The 20405-nt window shown below is 44.9% G+C and overlaps 2 protein-coding genes across 2 annotated transcripts; both read left to right on the top strand.

Annotated features, from left to right (window-relative positions):
• Nucleotides 1–2655: 2655 nt before the first annotated feature.
• Nucleotides 2656–5000, top strand: LOC140222103 (protein ALP1-like). The gene is made up of 2 exons (XM_072292302.1): nucleotides 2656–4353; nucleotides 4455–5000. Exons 1-2 carry the CDS (start codon nucleotides 3642–3644, stop codon nucleotides 4910–4912), a joined length of 1170 nt encoding a protein of 389 aa, XP_072148403.1. The 5' UTR covers nucleotides 2656–3641; the 3' UTR covers nucleotides 4913–5000.
• A 10054-nt stretch (nucleotides 5001–15054) lies between these two features.
• LOC117846860 (bZIP transcription factor 12) lies at nucleotides 15055–18143 on the top strand. The gene is made up of 4 exons (XM_034727963.2): nucleotides 15055–15916; nucleotides 16048–16119; nucleotides 16997–17026; nucleotides 17752–18143. Exons 1-4 carry the CDS (start codon nucleotides 15323–15325, stop codon nucleotides 17827–17829), a joined length of 774 nt encoding a protein of 257 aa, XP_034583854.1. The 5' UTR covers nucleotides 15055–15322; the 3' UTR covers nucleotides 17830–18143.
• The last annotated feature ends 2262 nt before the right edge of the window (nucleotides 18144–20405 follow it).

Genomic DNA, 20405 nt, shown 5'->3' with positions numbered 1-20405 from the left:
ACCCACGCTAATACCGCAGCTTAAGTCATCATTGATATATCTTTCTCTGGCTTTGTAATATCTCTATCGTCATGAATTTGTTCACAAGCGCATAATTGTTCGGTGCATTTTTATTGAAATATGTGTTTCCTACACAAATGCAGTCAGACATAGTTCAATATTTGTATTCGGTTGTTCAGACAAAAACTCCAACCTTTGGGTTGCCCAAGCCAGCTGGACTCAACATTCTGCCATGCTGATGCTGTGACCTCGGGTTATTTCTTTGTCCAATGAAAGTGTGCCACGGCTATGCTATCATCTTAAGGTTGGTTTCTTATCCCAACAGCTAGTTTGATATAAATTCAATATCTATTGTGTGATTGGTAAATCTCCTTGATGAAAATCGATCAAACATGGCCTCGTAAGGCCTCATCATATAAAGGACTCAAATAGTTGCTCTACACCTTTTAGAAGTCAAGGGGAACGGTTTTAACACTGTTTCTACCAAGAATGGCATGCGCAACTCTGTTGCTAGCATCAAATTTTTAAGTTAGAACGCTGTGACGGATAGTTTGTATCACTCTTGTTTTAGGTTGTTGATGATATTTTGACCTTTCCTCCCTTCAAAACGCCTGATGACCATCTCTCGCATGCAAATAAAAAGAAGTGGGTATACGTCGTGATAAAATAACCACACACTTTAATCCAATTAAGTATGTAAAAGAATAAATTGAATAAAATGAGTAAATGACCGGCAAGTAAGGGGGTGTTTGGTTTCCACCTCCTAAAATTTTAGTCACTAAAAACTGACTAAAAGGTGACTAGTTTACCAAACACATTGACTAAAAGGGGACTAAAATCTTTAGGAGGCTCAAAACTTTGTAGTCATCCCAACCCCTCCTAAAATCTCCTAAAACACCATTTTGACGGGCCCTACCCCCGCGGCCCCGTACCCTCCCGTCCGCACCACTCCCGTCCGCACCCTCCCGTCCGCACACTCCCCTCCTCCCCCAACCCGCCGCCGCCGCCTCCCTTTTCCGGCGGCGCCCACCTTTGCCGGCCACCCTCCCCCCGGCCGGATCCGCCGCCTCTCGATCCATCTGCGGCGGCGCCCACCTTTGCCGGCCACCCTCCACCCCGCCGGATCCGCTCACCCCCGCCCGAGCCTTCATCCATGCCGACGGCCGGATCCGCCGCTCCTTGACCCCCAACTCACCCAGCTCGCCGTCGGCTCCTCCGCGTCTAACCCCCGCCGGATACACCATCCCTGCGTCCTTCACCGTCGGATCCGCCGCTCCTTGACCCCCAACTCGCCTAGCTCACCGCCGGCTGCTCCGCGTCCAACCCGCCCGCCGGCCCCAACTCGCCTCCAACTCGCCCGCCGCTCCTCCACCCCGAACTCGCCCGCCACTCCTCCGCGCCATGGACAACTACAACTACAGGGACTTCATGTCTCAGGGATCTTCTTCCGGTGCCCGTACCTTCCACACATCCCAGGAAGATGCGGACGAGGATGACTTCGGCCCGTTTGCTTCGCCGCCGGCCTCCTACCTGTCCGCTTCCCGGCGCCACATGGAGCACTTGGACCTCAACTCAGAGGGTGCTGCCTTCCCTAATATTGGGTCGTACCAGGCATTCTTGCAGGGAGCTGCAACTGGTTTGGAGCTGCAGCTCCCTCCTCGGGCCCCTGCAAGGAGGGTGGGAGCAGGCGGTGGCACAGGGTGTGGTCGCGGGTCCAAGATAGCTGCGGGCGGGGGACGAGGTGGACGCAAAGGTTCGCGTGGAGGAAGATCTGGCAGCCGTGGGGGAGCAAGATTGGGAGGAGGTCGCGGTGCATCTTCCTCTGGTGGTCAGGGCTTTGACAATCCACTTGATGTTGATGCTGGTGACGAAGAAGATGACGATGGCACTGAAACTCCCTCCCATGGCACTGAAACTCCCTCCCAGGTAATTGCCTCCACTGCCAATCCACTTGATGTTACAGTGAATGGTTGCATGTTATAGGTTTTGAATGGTGAATGGTTGCATGTTATAGGTTTTGAATGGTGAATGGTTGCTTGCTACTGTCAGTTATGAATGGTTGCATGTTATAGATTTTGAATGGTGAACGGTTGCTTGTTACTGTCAATTGTGAATGGTTACATGTTACTGTCAATTGTGAATGGTTCCATGTTATTCATTTTATTTTCTGCTATAATTCTTGTAGATTGACATTGCAATGCGTAGCGTAACATTTTATTTTCTACTATAGAACCATCATGACAGGGCCGATTGGTCCGAGGAAAATACCCATATTTACTGTGAACTTGCTGTTGAGGAAATAAGGGCAGGGAATTGTTGTAAGGGAGTAATGTCCCGTAGAGGCTATAATAACATGAAGCAAGGATTTCTGTTAAAGGCTGGACTGAACCTAACTATCAAGCAATTGAAGAACAGATGGACTCAGTGCAAAACTCTATACACTTTCTGGAAAGAGTTGCAAACTAGTACCGCTCTAGGGCGAAGACCTGATGGTACTGTCATAGCATCAAGAGCATGGTGGGAAAAGAAGTTAAAGGTAAACAAATCATTTTTGTATTGCTCCATGTTCAGAGGTGTACTGTTTTTTATGTACTGCTCCATTTTTGTACTGTTTTTTATGTACCTAATCACTTGTTTGTGGGTTTCAGGGGAGGACTGAGTGTAGGAAGTTCATGAAGTTTGTGCCTACATATGTTCCCCAACTTATAGAGATGTTCAGAGGTGTTGCAGTGGATGGACTGGCTGCTTGTATCCCAGGATCTTCACCTCAAATATTGGATGATGAGGAAGCCGGCCTAGATATCGAGGAAGGTGGAGAACAAGAGGAAGAGGAGTTGGTAGGAAGTCCTGCGAGCAGCAGCAGTCGCAAGAGAACAAGCAGCACTGTTGACACAGCCTCAAGTCCCAACAAGAAGAGGAAGAGTCCATTGATGAAGATGTTCCAGGGCCTTCTAACTGAGTTGCAAGTTAACATGGCTAATGAGCAACAAGCTCTAACTGAAATGGCAAAGCAAAGGGAAGAGGAGTTGGAAAAGAGGCACCAATTGAGGAAGAAAGAGTTGCAAGAGAGGCAACATTTGAGGCATGAAATGAGAAACAAACTGAAGGATGAGGCTAGGGAGGACATAAAAAATTGTTTGACATTGGTAAAAGAAGCCGGAGCAGGACCTACTTCTGAGGAGTTTGGAATGGCTACAACTCTTTTTCAAAATGAGTACTACAGAGAGGTTTTTCACATGGTCGACAATCCAGAAGAGAGATTGATTTGGCTGAGGAATACCTGGCAGGAGTATACTAAAGGCTATCGATGAGTGTTATGAATTTTAGTTAGGATTCATGTTAAGACTCTATGTTAAGACTCTATGTTAAGATTCATGTTAAGACTCTGTTAAGATCTATGTTAAGACTCTGTTGGTGTGTTGTGTGGAATGTCATGTTATTGCTGGTTGTGTGGAATGTCATGTTATGTCTGTTAGTTGATTCATATGTACTGATTTCTATTAAGATCTAATTTTGTACATGTCGACAATGTACTGATTTCTCCTTGTTCTTGTGTGTAGGAAGAAGATGACTCAGAAGATGATTATTGGGATGAAGAGGACGATGATAGAGAGGAATATGATCGAAGAGTACAAGAGTTCATGTTGAGGTGTCGGAAGAAGAGGAGGAAAATCATAATTACGGCTGCTGCTATGTTGGGTATGTACCACTTTGACACTTATATGAACAAAGGAGATTATAGAGTACCAACAGAAAGTGGGTTTGAATGGCTCATGAAGACATTAGGAAATAGAACATCTTGCTTCAATATGTTTAGAATGAGTCAGGAATTGTTTCTGAGGTTGCACAGTGTGCTAGTTGATTCATATGGATTAAAGTCAACTAGGAAGATGTCATCTGTAGAGGCTCTAGGCCTGTTTTTATGGATATGTGGTGCACCTCAATCAGTTAGACAAGCAGAGGACCGTTTCACAAGATCACTGGAGACTATATGTAGAAAGTTTGATGAAGTACTAGAGAGTGTAAACAAGCTGGCAGTGGACATCATTAAGCCAAAGGACCCTGAGTTTAGGAGCGTGCATTCTAGGTTGCAATCCCCTAGGTTCACACCCTTCTTTGACAACTGCATTGGAGCAATAGATGGTACTCATATTCCAGTTGTAGTGCCAACTAGCTTGGTAGTACAACATACGGGCAGGCATGGATATACGAGTCAGAATGTCATGGCCATATGTGACTTTGATATGAGGTTCACTTTTGTGGTGGCGGGATGGCCTGGGTCAGTTCATGACATGAGGGTGTTCAAAGATGCCATTGAGAAGTTTGGAGACAAATATCCGCATCCACCTGAAGGTAATGACTACTTCTTTTATGCGTTGACTTACTATTTTGACACTTGTCATGTAACATACATAACCAAGTATATCTTGACAAGCTTTATATTGAATATTTAGGTAAGTTCTACCTTGTTGACTCGGGTTACCCAAACCGATCAGGATATCTTGCACCGTACAAAGGAACCAAGTACCACCTGCCAGAGTTTAGACAAGGGCCAATGCCAAGAGGTAAAAAAGAACTATTTAATTACACCCATTCTTCACTTCGTAACGTCATTGAGAGGTCGTTTGGAGTTTTAAAGATGAAGTGGAGGATATTGCTTGACCTACCTAGCTATCCTATGCAAAAGCAAAGCGAAATAATTATTGCGTGCATGGCACTTCACAATTTCATTAGAGAGAGTTTTATAGGGGATGCAGACTTTGATTTGGTTGATCATGATGAGAACTATGTTTCGTTCACCGAAGGAACATCTTCTGATGGTAATGTGTCAAGTATACGTCATGGAGATGAAGATCAAAACATGAACGAATTCCGTGATTGGATTGCCGATGGTTTGTTTAGTAGATCATAGATTTGAACTTTTAATGGTGATTTGTGTGTTGCTTTGTGGAATTTTTGTATGGATGAATTTTTGTACAAACATGTGACACAATAATAGTTTTTTTGGCATTTGGTGCGCATGGAGATTTGTTTCTGATGCTGACCAGGGAGTTGAGCGCGTTGCTTGTACTGGATCGTTACTTGTGCTGGTGCGCATGAATTCCTGGTGCGTTGCTTATGCTGGATCGGAGGAGCAAAATATGGCGCCAACGCCTGGAGAAAATGGCGCCAGGAAGGTGGGAGGGTTAACTGGTAGGAGGGCACAATAATCCTTTTGCTATAGCATTTAATATCTTTAGGCAGTTTTAGTCACTCCAACCAAACAGCCTTTAGTCCATGGACTAAAGAGTGACTAAAACTTTAGTCCAACTTTAATCCATGGACTAAAGAACCAAACATGCCCTAACTAAATCTACCATAGAAACAGAAATAGCATGTGAAAACATATTCTACTTGTCATATCAAAAAACTATGGATTTAATGTGCTGTATCGCAGTACTCCATATTTAATACTTTTGTTTACATATTTAATCAGCTACTAAATAGCTAGTTCAGTATTTATATTTGCTTTTTAATTTATGCTTTTTAAAATTAGTTCAATACTAAATAGCTAGAAGTGGTTGCATATTCCCCTCTAACGATGCTAGTTTCCGGAAGTTTCGAGGAGCCACTTGGTGCTAGGTGACAGCGCGTGCATGAGGCATGAGCAATCCAACCGATCTGGTTAGTTTAAAGATTTTGGCATTAACCGCCGTGTGCTGTCCATATGCCATTATGTTTTCGGAAAGTCACCAGAGTGGATCACAATGTTCATCGTCAAAAACTTGCGCCAGATCTGCGTGCGGAGACTGTTCACTTAGAGCAACTGCAGCAATAGTTTTCCTATCAAAATCTCTAAAGATCGAATATGGTTCTCTATTTATTAAAGGTTATAAAAATATCTCCAACTCCAACAATAGTCTTATGGATAGAGGGCTCCAGATCTTTCAGGAATGGAAGATGGAGGGAGGAATTTGGAGGCCTGATTAAAATGGGGAGCTTAAATAGAAGGTCTGTTGAAGGGCTTTTTTCTAAACTTAATCCTCTAAATTTGAAGTAAGAATCTGCTTAGAGGGTCGCCTGAGTAACTCTAAAGTCTAAACATAAACATAGCCCTCGTCGTTGATGGGATACCCTAGACTACGTCGCAACCGACCACGTCTCCTTTACCGCTGGCGCTGGGTGTTCCACACCGTTATTCGCATCCTCAATCGCACTTAACAGTCAGGACTTTAGAGCCTACATGAAGAGTCAATGGATCGGCGAAGCGCACCACCATGGTCTTCTTCACCATCGCCTGATATGTTGACGGTCGGCTATTCCCGTCGATTATGTAAAGTCATCATGACGCCAACTTTGGTTTATTTGAGAGAGAAACAAATTTTATTTCCATGCCATACGTATCAACAGAGTCGAGCAAGATTCAGCAAAGCAATTGATTTTGATTTCCTAACATTATTTTATTTCAGCTTAATAGTCGTTTTGGTCCTCAAACTTTGCTCAGAGGTTCAGCTATCAAAAGGGCAATTCAGTCCCCGAACTATTGTTTTTTTCCAATCCAGTCCCCAGTCTTATGTGGTGTGCCATGTTGGCATGCCACGTCAGCTGCACATGTGAGTGAGCTAATGCTAAGCTACTCCTAGTAGAAATAGAAAGGGAATCATCTATAATTGGGAGCTAACTTTGCTTTGGGTCACGAAAGAAGCAAGCGCTGAATGATGCTCCTCTTCTTTGGTATACTTAATCTTTCGTTTAGGACATAGATGTGTGCAGATTAACAAGTGATATTGGTGTGTACGGTATATTTCGGGCCATGCAAGAGCTGCCTTTTGATTGATCAATGTGGTGCAAGAGCAATCAATTGGGGGAAGGATCGGGCAAAGGTCGTGCAGACTTTCCTGGACCTTTTACAGCTACAACGAAGAGTGCCAATACATTCTATTTTAGAAAAAAAAATCTATTAGACATCAACAGTTTCTTCAATGGCGAGTGTACTATATATATACGTGGACCACGGAGTATATTGGACCAAATATAATAGTTCAAGGACAGATGTGGCCCTTTTGATAGTTTAGGGATTAAAACGAGCCTATGAGATAACTTTGAGGACCAAAATGGCTATTAAGCCTTTTATTTCCATCTCTTGCAATATTTTATCAGGTTGGATTTAGAGTCATGCAAATGTTGAACAAAGCAAATCAATTACTTTACATTTATTAAGTCAAATTTGATATGGACTCTTTAGGTTAGTCGAGACTGTTAGATCTTCGTAAAATCCAACGGTTTTATTCTTCTTTTTTTCGATTAATGTGGAATTTCTATACCTCTTGTTTGCGAACAAGGTGGATTCTTTTAACACTATTGTACTAAGATAATAGACGTTTAGTTAGATTTCATGGATCGTTGAATCAAGTTTTAAATAGAAAATGGTGAAGCATGTATAAATGTACAAATTATAATCCAATAAATATAATTAGACTGAAATAAAAAGGGGAATAAACGAAAAAATTAGCTTGCCTCTATGTGTTGTGGACCATTGTCGGTAGGTTGTAAATAATCAGGCTAGGTATTGTTTGTTTTAGCTTTGGATTATACAAAGCTGATCGTTTGGCAACCTAGACCGTGGATTGCAACCTCTTTCTCTTCTTCTCTCACTTTACACGTGTCACTATTTTCTTTCGCACACATCTCTTTCTCCTCCCGTATAGATAGAAAATAGCTATACGGCTATGCATTCATTATCCCTCCTCCCCTTGCAAGTTTGTCCCCGTACAAACACAAAATGGATTTCCCACGATTCTTTCTCCTCCCTTGCTGTCTATTTCTCCTTCCGTTTCTTGCACGTATGAGGAGATCAAGCCCGACAAATGATGTGGGTGACCAAAAAGCGGCAAGCTTGGGCAAGCGGCATGCGCAAGCAAACAACAGCAGGGGTGGAGGAAAGCTAGTGTGGCAGCACGAGCGGTGAGGGAGCGATTTGTTAGGTGCTATATTTGCAGGGTCGTACCTAAGATTTAGAGGCTCTCGTGTGAAATATAAAATGAGGCTCTATATTTATAAAATATAGGTAATCGAAATGTATTTTGATTTGATCAAAGAACGCATCATGATTGGGCGCTTGCTATCCTGATCAACGGAACAGTAATAGAAGAGAGTGTATGGAGAAAATTTGATAAGCTGCATCATAATTGGAAGGCAGATTACTTGAGGGGGGAAAAAACAAGACTATTTTGAGAAGATGAAGCGACGATCGTCGGAGAACCCGATGAAGGAAAGAGAAAAGTTAGCAGCAAATTTAGAGTAGTTCGACCTTGTTTTGGTGGCTTAGTGATTAGTACTAATTATTGATAGCAAAATTTGGCACCTCCAATTCCTTAAACCTGACCTGATCATGTAATTTATTTGGCTGGATTTTGAGTTTAATTCATCTTTTGCAGTAAAAAAATAGCTAGATCAAAGTCAAGGTAGAAAATAATAGAAGATTGCGTTTGGAATTTATGCGTGAAGAAAAAGAAGAGCAAGAGAGAAGCAAGCAAGCGTACCTGGAGATTTTATAGGCATGTTAAAAGAAAGGAAATATTGAATCTGTGCTAACAAATTAAGATTCGTGAGGAGGCAAGACTCAGGAAAGGCAAGGAAGCGGATAGAGATTAACAGATAGAAAAAAAATCAACTTCATGCATGCATGCATGCGCTAGATTGGCGGCCCTAACTTTGGGTGGCCCTGCGCAGTCGCTCGTGTTGCACATCCAATATACGGGCCTGTATATTTGTAATAGCATGTTAGATAAATAATTGTAATATGATCTAGCAAAAGTCAGCCGGAGGTAAATTAGTGGGCTCTTTCAAACCGTGATGAAAGATAAAAGATAAAAAGACTGCTTGTTTCTTTACGCTTCACCTCGTGAAAATCACGATCCACCATCCAAATATGAAGCGAGCAAACCTTTGGTCCCTTCCTACGATGGAAGGCCGTGACGAGGTTACCAACTTAACATCCGCGCGAGACGCCGTGGTCTCACTCTCGCCTAGCCGGGCCCGTGAATCAGCAGCATCCCCCGCGTTGGCTTTCCCTGTCGCTATCAGTCTACCACACACACACAAGCGTACTGTCGCAGGCATCCAGCGCCAGCTGCTTCCTAGGCAGCGTGATTTTTTTTTTTTTTGATAAAGGAGGCAGCGTGGTTGTGAGTAGAAAACGTGCGCGCACCCGTTCGGCCGTGCGGGGCTCAGGCCCTCTCCAACGATATAAGCCCAGCGGCTAGCTCTAACCCGGAAGTGAGAGGTGAAAAACATGAGCAGCAGATAGCATTAGGAGACGTGTCGTGGGAGAGAAATGTATTGGGAGATACGCTAAGGACATTTCTTATTCTAGCGCTAGCTCTTCACTTTATATGAGCTGGAGGTACTCGATGGAGAGGGCCTTACCCGAGTCGTGGTCGTGCGAAAAGATGAACCTGTCTTGTCACCTCCGGGATCTGCTCCGCGCCTCCGCCATCCATTTCGTGCGTCGCGTTGGTTCGCAGTTCGCTTACTTGGGGTCACGCCGACCGACGGGATCGCGGGCTAAAATGTGTGCCGACGATCTCTCGTCACATGCGCCGGGAGCAAGCGGAGCCGTAGCCTTAAGCCACCCACGAACTCATGCAACCGGAGGAATCAATCCCTCGCCATCGTCGTCGCCGAGCGTGTCACACACGTCACGAACGGGGCAGCAAGAGCAGGACCGGCTCTATAATTTTAAGGGTCCTTGGGCAAGCAAAATTTTTATTTTAAATAATAAGGGTTTCTGATCTTGACTGACTTCAGTATTATTTGAAATTGGAAAAAATTTATATAGAGCACCTCTATACGATTCTACGAACTGATCTTCTTGTTTTCTTTTTTCTCGTTTCTGAGCACCCGACAAATAATTCTTAGGTAATATCTATCATATTCAAATAAATACATTGAATTAGAAATTTTAACCCTAGCACAATCAGTATAAGCATAGCGCATACAAAAAATAAATAAGAAAAAAATTTGGAAATACTAATCAATCTATGGGTTGCTTAATGTGACGAGCGAATCGGATCGGTGTCCTTGCCGTTGCTGGTCACCGCCTCGTCGGGTGAGGAGCCAATCGGATCGGCGCAGGTGTCTCCTCTCCTCAGCCAGAGTGCGTCGATGGGTAGGCAGGATCACAGCGTGTCACACTTGGTGTTTCAATCATCAAAGATGGTTAAGAAAAGTTAAAGGCAAATTATGGAGAAAGAGAGAAGAAATTGATTGAAAAGTCAAATTCGAGTCAAATTTGACCGAAATTTGAATTTTGAATTCTAAATTCAAAAAAATTTGGCAAAAATATGGAATGGAAGCTTGAGAGTGTTTAGAACTTTGGGGAATCAAGATTGGAGACTAAACCTAGTCCTAAACATCTCAAGAAATGCATTTGAAAAATAAAAACAGGAGACTACCGTTCCTTGTCCGAAAATAGAATTTCTGAAAAACAGTGTAAGCATCCATTTTGGAAATTAAATTCTGCCACATTTTTCAAATAAGTGGACCAAAGCAACTACACAGCAATAAAATATGAATTTTGGGCAAGAATACTAGGGTGTTGTTGATCAGGAATCACAAAGAAAACAAATTTAATTTAGGGCTCAAAGTTGGCACCTTGCCATTTTCGGCTGAGTTACTGAAGCTGCCATTTTTCTTAAGTCTGAAACAGCAGCAAGAACCTAAGTTTGGAGCAAGGTTTAGAAAAATGCAGTGCAGAAAGTATGAGTGCTTATGAGCAAAATGGAACCTCTGATGGTTGTAGAACATGAATGGTTAATGGTTGGACTAAGGAGAATGGATTTGGGCCACTGAAAATGAGTCACAAGATGGGTAAATGGCCATCCATGAAGCCTGACGAACTGAATCAGAAGTTCAACGAAGTTCAGTTACCCAAGGGCAAATAATTTGAAATTGCCAACAATTGGATATTTATCTTGGGCAAGAGCCAAAATAAAACTTGAAGAGCTCGAGATTATCTGCAACTTTGCTTAAAGGACCTTGGGACCGTCGGATGCAAAATCGGCCACGGAGGGAATCTGAACTTTCTGACGCAAGAAAGAAGGGGGGAGCGACAGAACTAGAACTGGGACATGCCACCGCCGGCGTCGTCGATCCTCCGCCAGCACAGCAGCTACGCCACCTCCTCACCACGCCAGCCTACGACTAGGCCACGGTGTCGCCCATGCACGCGGTAAGTCCTTCGAATAACTACCGCTCCCGCCGCCGTGTTTACCGTGTCACCTTTTACCGCCGCCCGTGAATCCTCTGTCAAGCCGCCGCCGCCGATCAAAATTCCACCACCACAACGCAGCTCCCGTCGATTCCTTCCGTCCACGTCTCCACTCACACCCTACCAACAACCCTAGTAGCTTGTTGCCCAGCCTCTCCGCCGGCGTGCCCTAAACCGCCGTCGTTTCCGTCCGCCACCGCCGCACCCCCTGCTCACGGTGAGCTTTACCTTGCCGTTGTTTCCTTTCCTTGTGGTCAGTCGTAGGTAAGTTCTTGGGGTACTAGGAAGCTGTAGGGGTAGTTGAAGAGGTAAGTTGCGCCGTCGTCGTGCTTAGTCACAGCCGGCCGTTAGCTTCGCCGCCCGCCGCCGTGGAGAGTCCGGCCACCTCCCGGGGAGCTGCCGCCGCGCACAGGCTCGCTTTAGCTTGGGGATGCTTCCCCAGCCTAGCCCCGTCGCCGGTGGGGCGCCGGCCGGCGAGCCGCGCCGCCCCCTGTCGCGCTCAGTTTTGGCGCGCGGAAGAAGACGGTGCTGGCACTGGGGGCCCGCCCGTCAGTAAAAGGAAGGGGATAGAAGAAGGTCGGCCGGGCGAAGGTTTTAGGCGGGCCGGGGTCCAGCAAGCCGATGGGCCGGTTTAGCAGGCCGGGATCCGCGCGAAAGAAAGAAAAAGAGAGCGGTGGACTGTTGGGCCGGCGCCAGATTAAGGAAAGTGAGGGGAAGAAGAAATCGGCCCAGTGAGCCCAGCAAAGGAGAGAAGGGCCGGTGGGTTAAAGGAATAGATGAGAAGGTGGGTTCGAGCCGCGGGTGTCGGGCATACTCCCCAGGTCCTCGAGTAGGCCTTGGACGGCCCACCAAGGGACGTACTCGGACAAGATCAAAACAAGGATGGGCGTATCCTTCTCGAATTAGTCTTGTATGTTTATGGAAAACTACTCGGGCCAATAATGAGTAGAACTCTGTAATAGTACCCGACTAGGATTCAGACTTGTAACCCTGCCCTCCCGCGTATATAAGGCCGGGCAGGGACCCCCCTCAAGACATCTCTCTCAAGATCAAAGCAAACATCAATACAAACCAACACACAGGACGTAGGGTATTACGCGATCTAGTGGCCCGAACCTGTCTAAATCGTGTTCCTTGCGTCACCATTGATTCTTTGATTCTCGACGACCCTTACCGCATAAAAGACCACCTAGGGTACCCCCTAGGCGGGTTGCCGGTCTAAAACACTGACAGCGGGCCCAGCGTAAGAGAGAGGGGGTAGGAAGGGGGTGAGTGAGAAAAGTAGGCTGGGGGTTTTTCGGGAAAAATTTAGATTTTCTTTATAGAATAATAGATTAAATCCGAATATCACCTTTTAAATCACAGAAATTTCTAGGGGTGTCCAAAATTAGTGAAACCAATTTTGTTAGGATTGTTTTATTTTCCTTTATGCATTAAAATTTTTATACCCTAGGAAAAATAATAAAATTTAGGTATTTGTTTAATGCCTTTTCTTTAAGGTATTTAAATAAATACTTAACCTTTATTAAATGCATAAAATATGAAATAATATTTTCATAATCACAAATTATTGTTAACTCATAGGAAATTAGGTTTCAAGACTAGAAAATAATTATAACGTTTTCTAAAAATAAAAGAAATCGCCTAAGGTAAGGTTAGTAAAGGAAATAAAAATGGTGGATTAATCTTTTTGGGTTTTTTTTTGTGTTGGCTTGCAACTTTATCATGATAAATTGTACAGTCACTTGTTGGCTTGCAACTTTATCATGAAGGAAAGTTGTATAGTCTTGTATTCAAAAAGTTGCATCACTAACCCCTGCATATGCTTTATCATAGACACCGAAGCACCGGAAGAGGATTTCTTGGAATTATCAGAAGGATCTCCGGAGTTTGAAGAAATTGTTGAATTGATCCCCTGCAAAGCCAATCCGTCGGGCAGTGCTAACATTTTTATAGAACAAGGCAAGCCCCGGTGCATTATACCTATCTATTTTGGAATTATTATTTCATGTGTCCAATTATCGGTTATTTTCTATATGAATGCACTAAGTCTAGGAGTTGATTGAAACCCATTCTTGTGCATTATCGTACCTTGTTTTAAGGACATCTTTGCCACTTGTTCAAATATTTAGTAAGTAACCCAAGTCTAGAAATGCTTAGTTGCCTAAGTAACTTGTTTACCGAACCTTAAGGTAAAATGTTGGGTCATACATGCTAATTATGGAAAGGTAACTTGGAAGTTGAAAGGCAGGCAGAAGCTAGAGATATAGTTCTGTCTGCTAGATTAATTTGGTTAAGGCCCGATCGTTGTCTTAACCTTTGATTAAGTGAATGACACCTGATTACTTACTGGGTATGGGACCAGTAAAGCCCGGTAGGTTAGTAAACTCTCTAATCGGGAATATTTCGTACCCGTGCTTGACGTGCTGGAGATTGGCAGGGGCGTAGCCTGAAACTCACATGGAGATCAGGCCAGACGTGGGGTCCCATGTGGGGGTGCGTCCCTGGGTCAGGGTAGCCTTATTCCCAATCCTTGGGTTTACTAATCGAAAGGTCGTTACGTACGACCTGGACAGTCGTACGTAACTGGTGATCAGAGTACTCTCCTACACGATGTAATTTAATCCGGATTGCCGTAATTCTCGGTTATGAATGCACTTGATCACTGTTGAGCATCGTAGTATAAATTCGTGAATGCAATATCTTTCCACTAATGATTGGTGTATGACTTAATACCTTGTTGCTTGCAAAATAATCATTTTTGTCATCATTTAGAATGGTTAGGTGATAACTTAATTGGAATAAAAGATAAAGCTAAGGTCTCACTTTTAGTAAGCTCTTTGGGCAAAAAGTGTGTCAGCCAGTACACCGAAAAAGCTATCATATAGTTTCAGAAAAACTATTATATTGGTTAGTCGGGTAAGCCTTGCTGAGTACCCCGTACTCAGGGTTATCCCTTGTGGCTATTTTCAGAGGCACCGCAGGAGTCCACCGAGGAGGAAGCCCCGAAAAATTAGGGTATTGTTACGAGTCTCGCAATACCCTCAGAAGAAAACTTAAATGCTCATCTCCCACCTGAACCCGTTTATGTTTAAATCCTAGAATCTCTCTCTAACCTGCACTGTTAAGTTTATTTCAAACTACGTCATGTAATAACTCGTACCTCATGTATGTATGTAAAAATGTAATATTTGTTGATGCTTTCCCATCATGAAAACAATCCTGGTGTATGGCTATGAGACGTGACGTGGATCATTCGAGGAGTCCTAGGGACACTCGACGGACGACCGGACTTATACTATTTTAAGTGCGTTTCGGATAATTGCTGTTCCGACAGCGATTAGGCGCATTTAAACCAGTTTAAGTTGGGCGGTTCCGCCACACGGCGGCAGGAAACGATCAAACAAAGCATCGCCTGCAACTTGCCCTGCGCTCGATGGATCAAGTTACGTAGAATAGGACTGGAAATGAGAGTTACCTACGGCATGGGCTGTTTTATGATGGAGCTTCAAATAATTACTATATCAAATAAAAAATTATATGCAGTAATTATCTATGATCTCCCCCAATTTCCTGTTTCACAAGCTCTCGACGGTCGCACCGCCTGCCCACCCCTATAGCCGGGCCTGAGGAGTAGGAGCACTCCACTGGGCAAGTAGACAGCGGCCAAGTGCAGAGGACGGACACGCAGGAAGCCGGAAAGGCGCACCACAACAACGGCCGCGGTGCGCATGCGCAGGCCCGAAGCCGCAAATCTTCCATTCTGGCCGAGGCAGTCCCAGCCCCCCAGACCCGCCCCCCCCCCCCCCACACACACACACACACACCGAGCCGCCGGGGCGGACACAGACGGCTCTCCCGTCCAACCACAATTTTTCCCCACGCTCCCCTCCCTCCTCCTCCCAGAGGCCCAGACCTCGTCCTGCGTGTGACACGAGGCAAAGGCAACGGAACACAGCACGGCAAGCCGAGGAGCGGAAAGCGAGAGCCGCGCCGGCCGCCTGGCGTGAGCGTCTTTCCTAATTTTTCCCCTTCTCTCCGTTGGGCCGTGGTTTGGCCGGCGGCCGGCGCATGGCGTCATCGCGAGTGATGGCGTCGTCGTCCCCACCTCAGCCCGCCGGCGCCGGCGCCGGATCATCCTCGGACCTCGCGCGCTTCAGGAGCGGCAGCGGCATCGGATCCATGAACATGGACGACATCATCCGCAACATCTACGGCCCCGAGGCCGTCAACGCCGCCGCGGCCGGCGGCGGCGGCGCGGCGGAGCCATCCCCGGCCACCCCACCGGCGCCCGCGGCCCGGCGGACGTCGGAGGAGGTGTGGAAGGAGATCTCCGCCGCCGGAGGGCTCTCCGTGCCCGCGCTCCCCCCACCCCCTCCCGCCGGCGGCGGAGGCTCCGGGGCCAGGGGCGGCGGCGGCGCGGCGGAGATGACGCTGGAGGATTTCCTGGCGCGGGATTCCGGCGCTAGGGCGGCGGCGGCGGTGGAGGGGTGCATGGCGCTGGGGTTCCCCGTCCCCGACGGGGATGCGCCCGGGGGAGTCGGCGGCGGGAGGGGAAGCCGGAAGCGGGCGATGGTGGATCCCGCCGACCGCGCGGTGATGCAGCGCCAGAAGCGCATGATCAAGAACCGCGAGTCCGCGGCGAGGTCCAGGGACAGGAAACAGGTAACGTTGAAATGCCTCACAGTCTCAGGCTCTCTGATTCGATGCGTTCTGCGTAATCCGGAGACGTTCCGAGTGCAGATTTTGTTGCGACAGCGGGTGATTTTGATGCTTTTGTTTGGTCCCATATGCAGGCGTATGTAGCAGAGCTGGAATCGCAGGTTACGCAGCTCGAGGAGGAGCAAGCAGAACTGTTAAGGGAGCAGGTATTTATCCTTGGTTCTGCACTCAGCAAATGCTGCTGTGACATGTGGGGTGGGCCTTCCAAGCATGCCCTGGGCCACGTCTTGTTTCCACAGTTTTATGCAATAACATTACCTTGTCTACCAGTACTGTATAACTCGTCAGCTGGTGATGCCATGAATCATCTTGTTAGAGCACAGTGCCCAGCTGTAGTAGTTGGGCAGACAAGGAAAAAAAGGAAAGTGCAGAATTGTGTGACCATAATGTACTGCTCTGCTCGAAATTTGAAATTGTAAGGCATCTGGCGAGTCATGGTATAATGCTATGCCCTTTACAATGGTCATAGTATTCCTAAGATACCATCAGGCACATGATCACCCCAAAACGAATGGGAACTGGACACTTAATGAACTGAATCTCCCTCCCTCTTATTTTATTTTCTTTATTTGGAAGTGTGATGTATCTTAACAGCACTGAATCTTTTAGCATTGCATTCAGAGGCTTTATCAAGAATTTAAAAAGTTCTTGAGGGAAAAAACATGTTTCCACTAGAGAAGGAGAAATGAGTCTTGCATACATTTGCTGGGTGAAATGTCAAATATCTGAAAATTGATCTTCATTTGAATTGTCATGGTATCAGATGTCCTTGTCCATCAATTCATTCGTGTATCCTAGTTTCAGGTTTTCTGTTACTTGTATCGATTACTTATAGAAGTTTCGTGCAGAAGTGTGTCGCTGAACAAATTAGATTAAGGGCAGAGTGTAGGATAGGGAAAAAAAATATGAAGAGTTTTACATGAGAAACACTGCTAACTATATCAGTATATGTACTTGTCTCTTAACTTTAGGCTATTTGGTCTTCCCTTCAATTGATCTTATTTTGCCATTATTATTTTGCAGGAGGAGCGACGCCAAAAGAGACTTACGGAGGTAAGCTTCATTATCAACATAATTACTTCAACATATGTTTAGCATAGATAAATTGCTCTGTGTGTATTTAGCACTCAAATTATGTGCACAAAGATTCCATCTGCCTCAGAGATTTACATTTTTTTTCTGAACCTGAACTCATAATGTGCTTCCGCATGATTTTAGTGAGACATTTTTTTGCAGTAAGTAGCTCTTTGTCCATCTCTAAAAACATGTCAGAACTGTTTCTTTTGGGCAATACTAGCTCAAATTTGCTTGCTGTGCCTGGAAGGAATATCTTTTGACATCTTCGGTTGCAATCTGAATTCTGAAGAGCATGTGCCAACTGTTTTTTTTTTCACCTTCTGTTGATGCATTCTCCATAGCCGTAAAATACAAACATGTAGTCTTGCCACTGGCCTAATCTGTGACCCTGCTAATCTCACAGTACAGCACTGTTTATCAAGTTGAAGCATCATAATCGTGTAACTTACATCTTATGGTCTTACCTTGTCACTATCGATGGGGGTGGAGGGTGTTTTTCTACACGGTTCATATATATAAAGGAAAAGTAGCTTCCATTTGTTACAGCATAGCAATTAGAGGTCCAACATTGATTGGACATGGTGTAGTCTTCAATCTTCATCTTTATTCTCCATGTTCATACCATTCTAACGCCATGGTTACTTGAGTAAAAGTGACTGTTCTTTCTTCACTTATTTAAAGAAGTTTACCTGTTCGTGCAGCTGATGGAAAGGGCAGTTCCAGTCATAAGGAAAAAACTGCCACAAGATCTTAGAAGAACCAACTCCATGGAATGGTAGAAAAATGACCCTGAGCCCTGATGCTCTTCATCTCTTAGAAGTTACAGAGTTTCTTGTTTTCTTTAGATTTCTGTTTTTCCCTAGTTTTCATTGGCAGTTAGGAATAGCAGAAAACATTTTAGGTGACATGAAAACTGTTGTAGGGTTGGGATTGTGCGTGATCAAGAAGTCACGCCATTCAGAATTGATTTGTTGTCTGCTTGACTGGTTTCCTTGTGAATGTGGCTGTGTTGTACAAACAAGAACAATAAGGTTCGCTTGAAGGGTGGATCAAAGTTTCCTCATTGCAAAGGCAGCTATTTTTACATTCTAAATATTTGATCCAAACTGTTTTTTAATACTGTTCCATTGACAACGTCATGCAGTTTCTATGACACATCCATAATTGTTCAGAGGAAGTCAATTTGTTGAGCTCATTGGATGGAAACAGATCATGTTGGTTGATTTTCTTGTGGGCCGTCTAATCGGCATTCAGGTATTTTACCCTAGCTCAACGTATGCAGTTTCTATGACGCATTCATAATTGTACAGAGGCAGAACAATTTTTTGAGTTGATGGAACGGATACAGATCGTGTTGGTTGGGTTTTCTTTTGGGCCGTCTGCTCGGCACTTCCACAGTTCCACTTGGTTATTTTACACCCGACTCACCCCTGAATTTTACCGTGGAGCACAGTTCTCTTCCGCTTCCCCTCCGGCTACCACCGGTACTCCCTCCGTCGAGCTTCTTTCGCCTATCTGCCGGATTCCCTACTGCCTTCTACCACTTCACTAACATGACACAATGTGACATTCCCGCCCTGCCACCGGCACAATGCGAGCAATTAGGACTAGGAGGTCCAAACAAATCTGAGCAATGAGGAGAATCCTCTTGGGACTTTCTTCCCAGACACCAGAGCACATTATTGGTCCATCAGGAAAAAACTTCTTAGAACCGTTGCTTAATAGAATTATCAAGTCAATAACCATCATTTCAAATTGTTAATGACATTGAAATGAGCTGCACGCTCATGCAACCTACACGCTTGCAACCACTTAAGATTACAAATCAAACACTCAAGAATACATGTTAGACGGTTACGGTCTTACGGATGTGTTGCTACATTGCAAAAGGTGAAAACACGTCTACGACCGCCCGGTCACCCTGCCGAGGCTCAGAACGGCGCATCGAGTCACACCTGAGACTCCCAAGCACCGGCAAGTTATGTTGGTGCTCCCACGAGGCCACGAGCTACGCGATGCACCTCAGCAGCTCAATCAGCACACGGTGGTAATAGATCATAGGCCTCAAGAAACAAATTCTCTGCAGCGGTGCCACACGGAGCCGCGCGTGCGACACCGCCCAGAGTTGTTCCACGCGTCTCGCGACTGATTGCTTGCGTCTGATTGTGGAGGCCCACGTAGTAGCATGAGCGAGGCCCAGCAACACAACCCACGTGTGATCCATGAGACTCGTCAGGCGCGACATCCCATTTGACACGTTATTCCTTGCGGGGACTCTCTCTATATGCATTTGATCATATCTGCAGGGTTACGCCTACCAAATTTCAAGACGAAGCAATAGTTATCTTTTAAGTCTAAGGATATGACCGTATCATGTTCATGCCGAAAGTATGAATGCATTGGTACGGATCACATTTCAAATTAATACTACTTCATAGTATATATTGCTCAAATCTTTGTACCTATAGGTATTTTGTGCAAGCATGCTATCCGAGTCTTTACTATCAATGAGGTTTTTATCTTGCCATCTCAGTATATACTAAATAGATGGTCAAAGTATGCAAAAAGAGAGTTTTATTGTGAGAAGAGACAAATAATTGAAAATGAAACTTCAAAAGCACAAGCAGCACGTATCGCTCGAAAGGCGACGTCTATTGCATTGAAGTGCTCAGTTTCAAAAGAGCTTCTCGATGACTTGGAGAGAAAAATTGATCAATTGGACTTGGAAGCAGATACTACACTGAACCAAAGACTTGGAAAATTTTGTGGAGTTCCCCAAAGTTGTAATGAATATGATACAAACATATTAAAAGGTAAAGTATCTATTAGACTTCCTGAGGTGATAGAAGGTGCAAAGAAAAAAAGAGAAGATGTACTTGAGAAGAAGACAGGGAAGAAAAAGAAAACTACTAAGAAAACAGGTACTGCGGCCAATTAAAGCATATATTTTACCACCTCATATTTATAGGTAGTAATATTTTTATATATCTGTATTGTACAGAAAAAGTCAAAATGATGCCACACACACAATAGGGACGTCGCACAACATCCAAAAGAATTGATTGTAAGACATAGAACGAAGTTCTATTTACCTCTTGAATGATCCATTTACAAACATGTCCTGAACAAATTTTTTTTCTGTGCAGGGTTCTTCTGGTGCAAGCAGTGGAGTTGATATTGCACCACCAGACTTCTCGACCAATACGTATAGTGAATTTTCGGTCATGGTTGCTCCTTCAAACCAAGGAACATATATTGTTTGCTCCTTCAATGCAAAGAGGATATATGGTTCCTCCGGTCCAAGCAGGATATATAGTTCCTCCAGTCCAAGCAGGATAGTTACTCCAGTCCAAGC

The sequence above is a fragment of the Setaria viridis genome, chromosome 3, assembly GCF_005286985.2.
Source record: "Setaria viridis chromosome 3, Setaria_viridis_v4.0, whole genome shotgun sequence".
NCBI classification, from domain to species: domain Eukaryota; kingdom Viridiplantae; phylum Streptophyta; class Magnoliopsida; order Poales; family Poaceae; genus Setaria; species Setaria viridis.
This window is presented reverse-complemented; position numbering and strand designations above follow the sequence as displayed.

Coding starts and splice junctions, on each gene's coding strand:
- LOC140222103 (XM_072292302.1), top strand. CDS start 3,642: ATGTTGAGGTGTCGGAAGAAGAGGAGGAAAATCATAATTACGGCTGCT. Junction 4,354..4,454: donor ATATCCGCATCCACCTGAAG/GTAATGACTACT, acceptor TTGAATATTTAG/GTAAGTTCTACCTTGTTGAC.
- LOC117846860 (XM_034727963.2), top strand. CDS start 15,323: ATGGCGTCATCGCGAGTGATGGCGTCGTCGTCCCCACCTCAGCCCGCC. Junction 15,917..16,047: donor GGTCCAGGGACAGGAAACAG/GTAACGTTGAAA, acceptor TCCCATATGCAG/GCGTATGTAGCAGAGCTGGA. Junction 16,120..16,996: donor CAGAACTGTTAAGGGAGCAG/GTATTTATCCTT, acceptor ATTATTTTGCAG/GAGGAGCGACGCCAAAAGAG.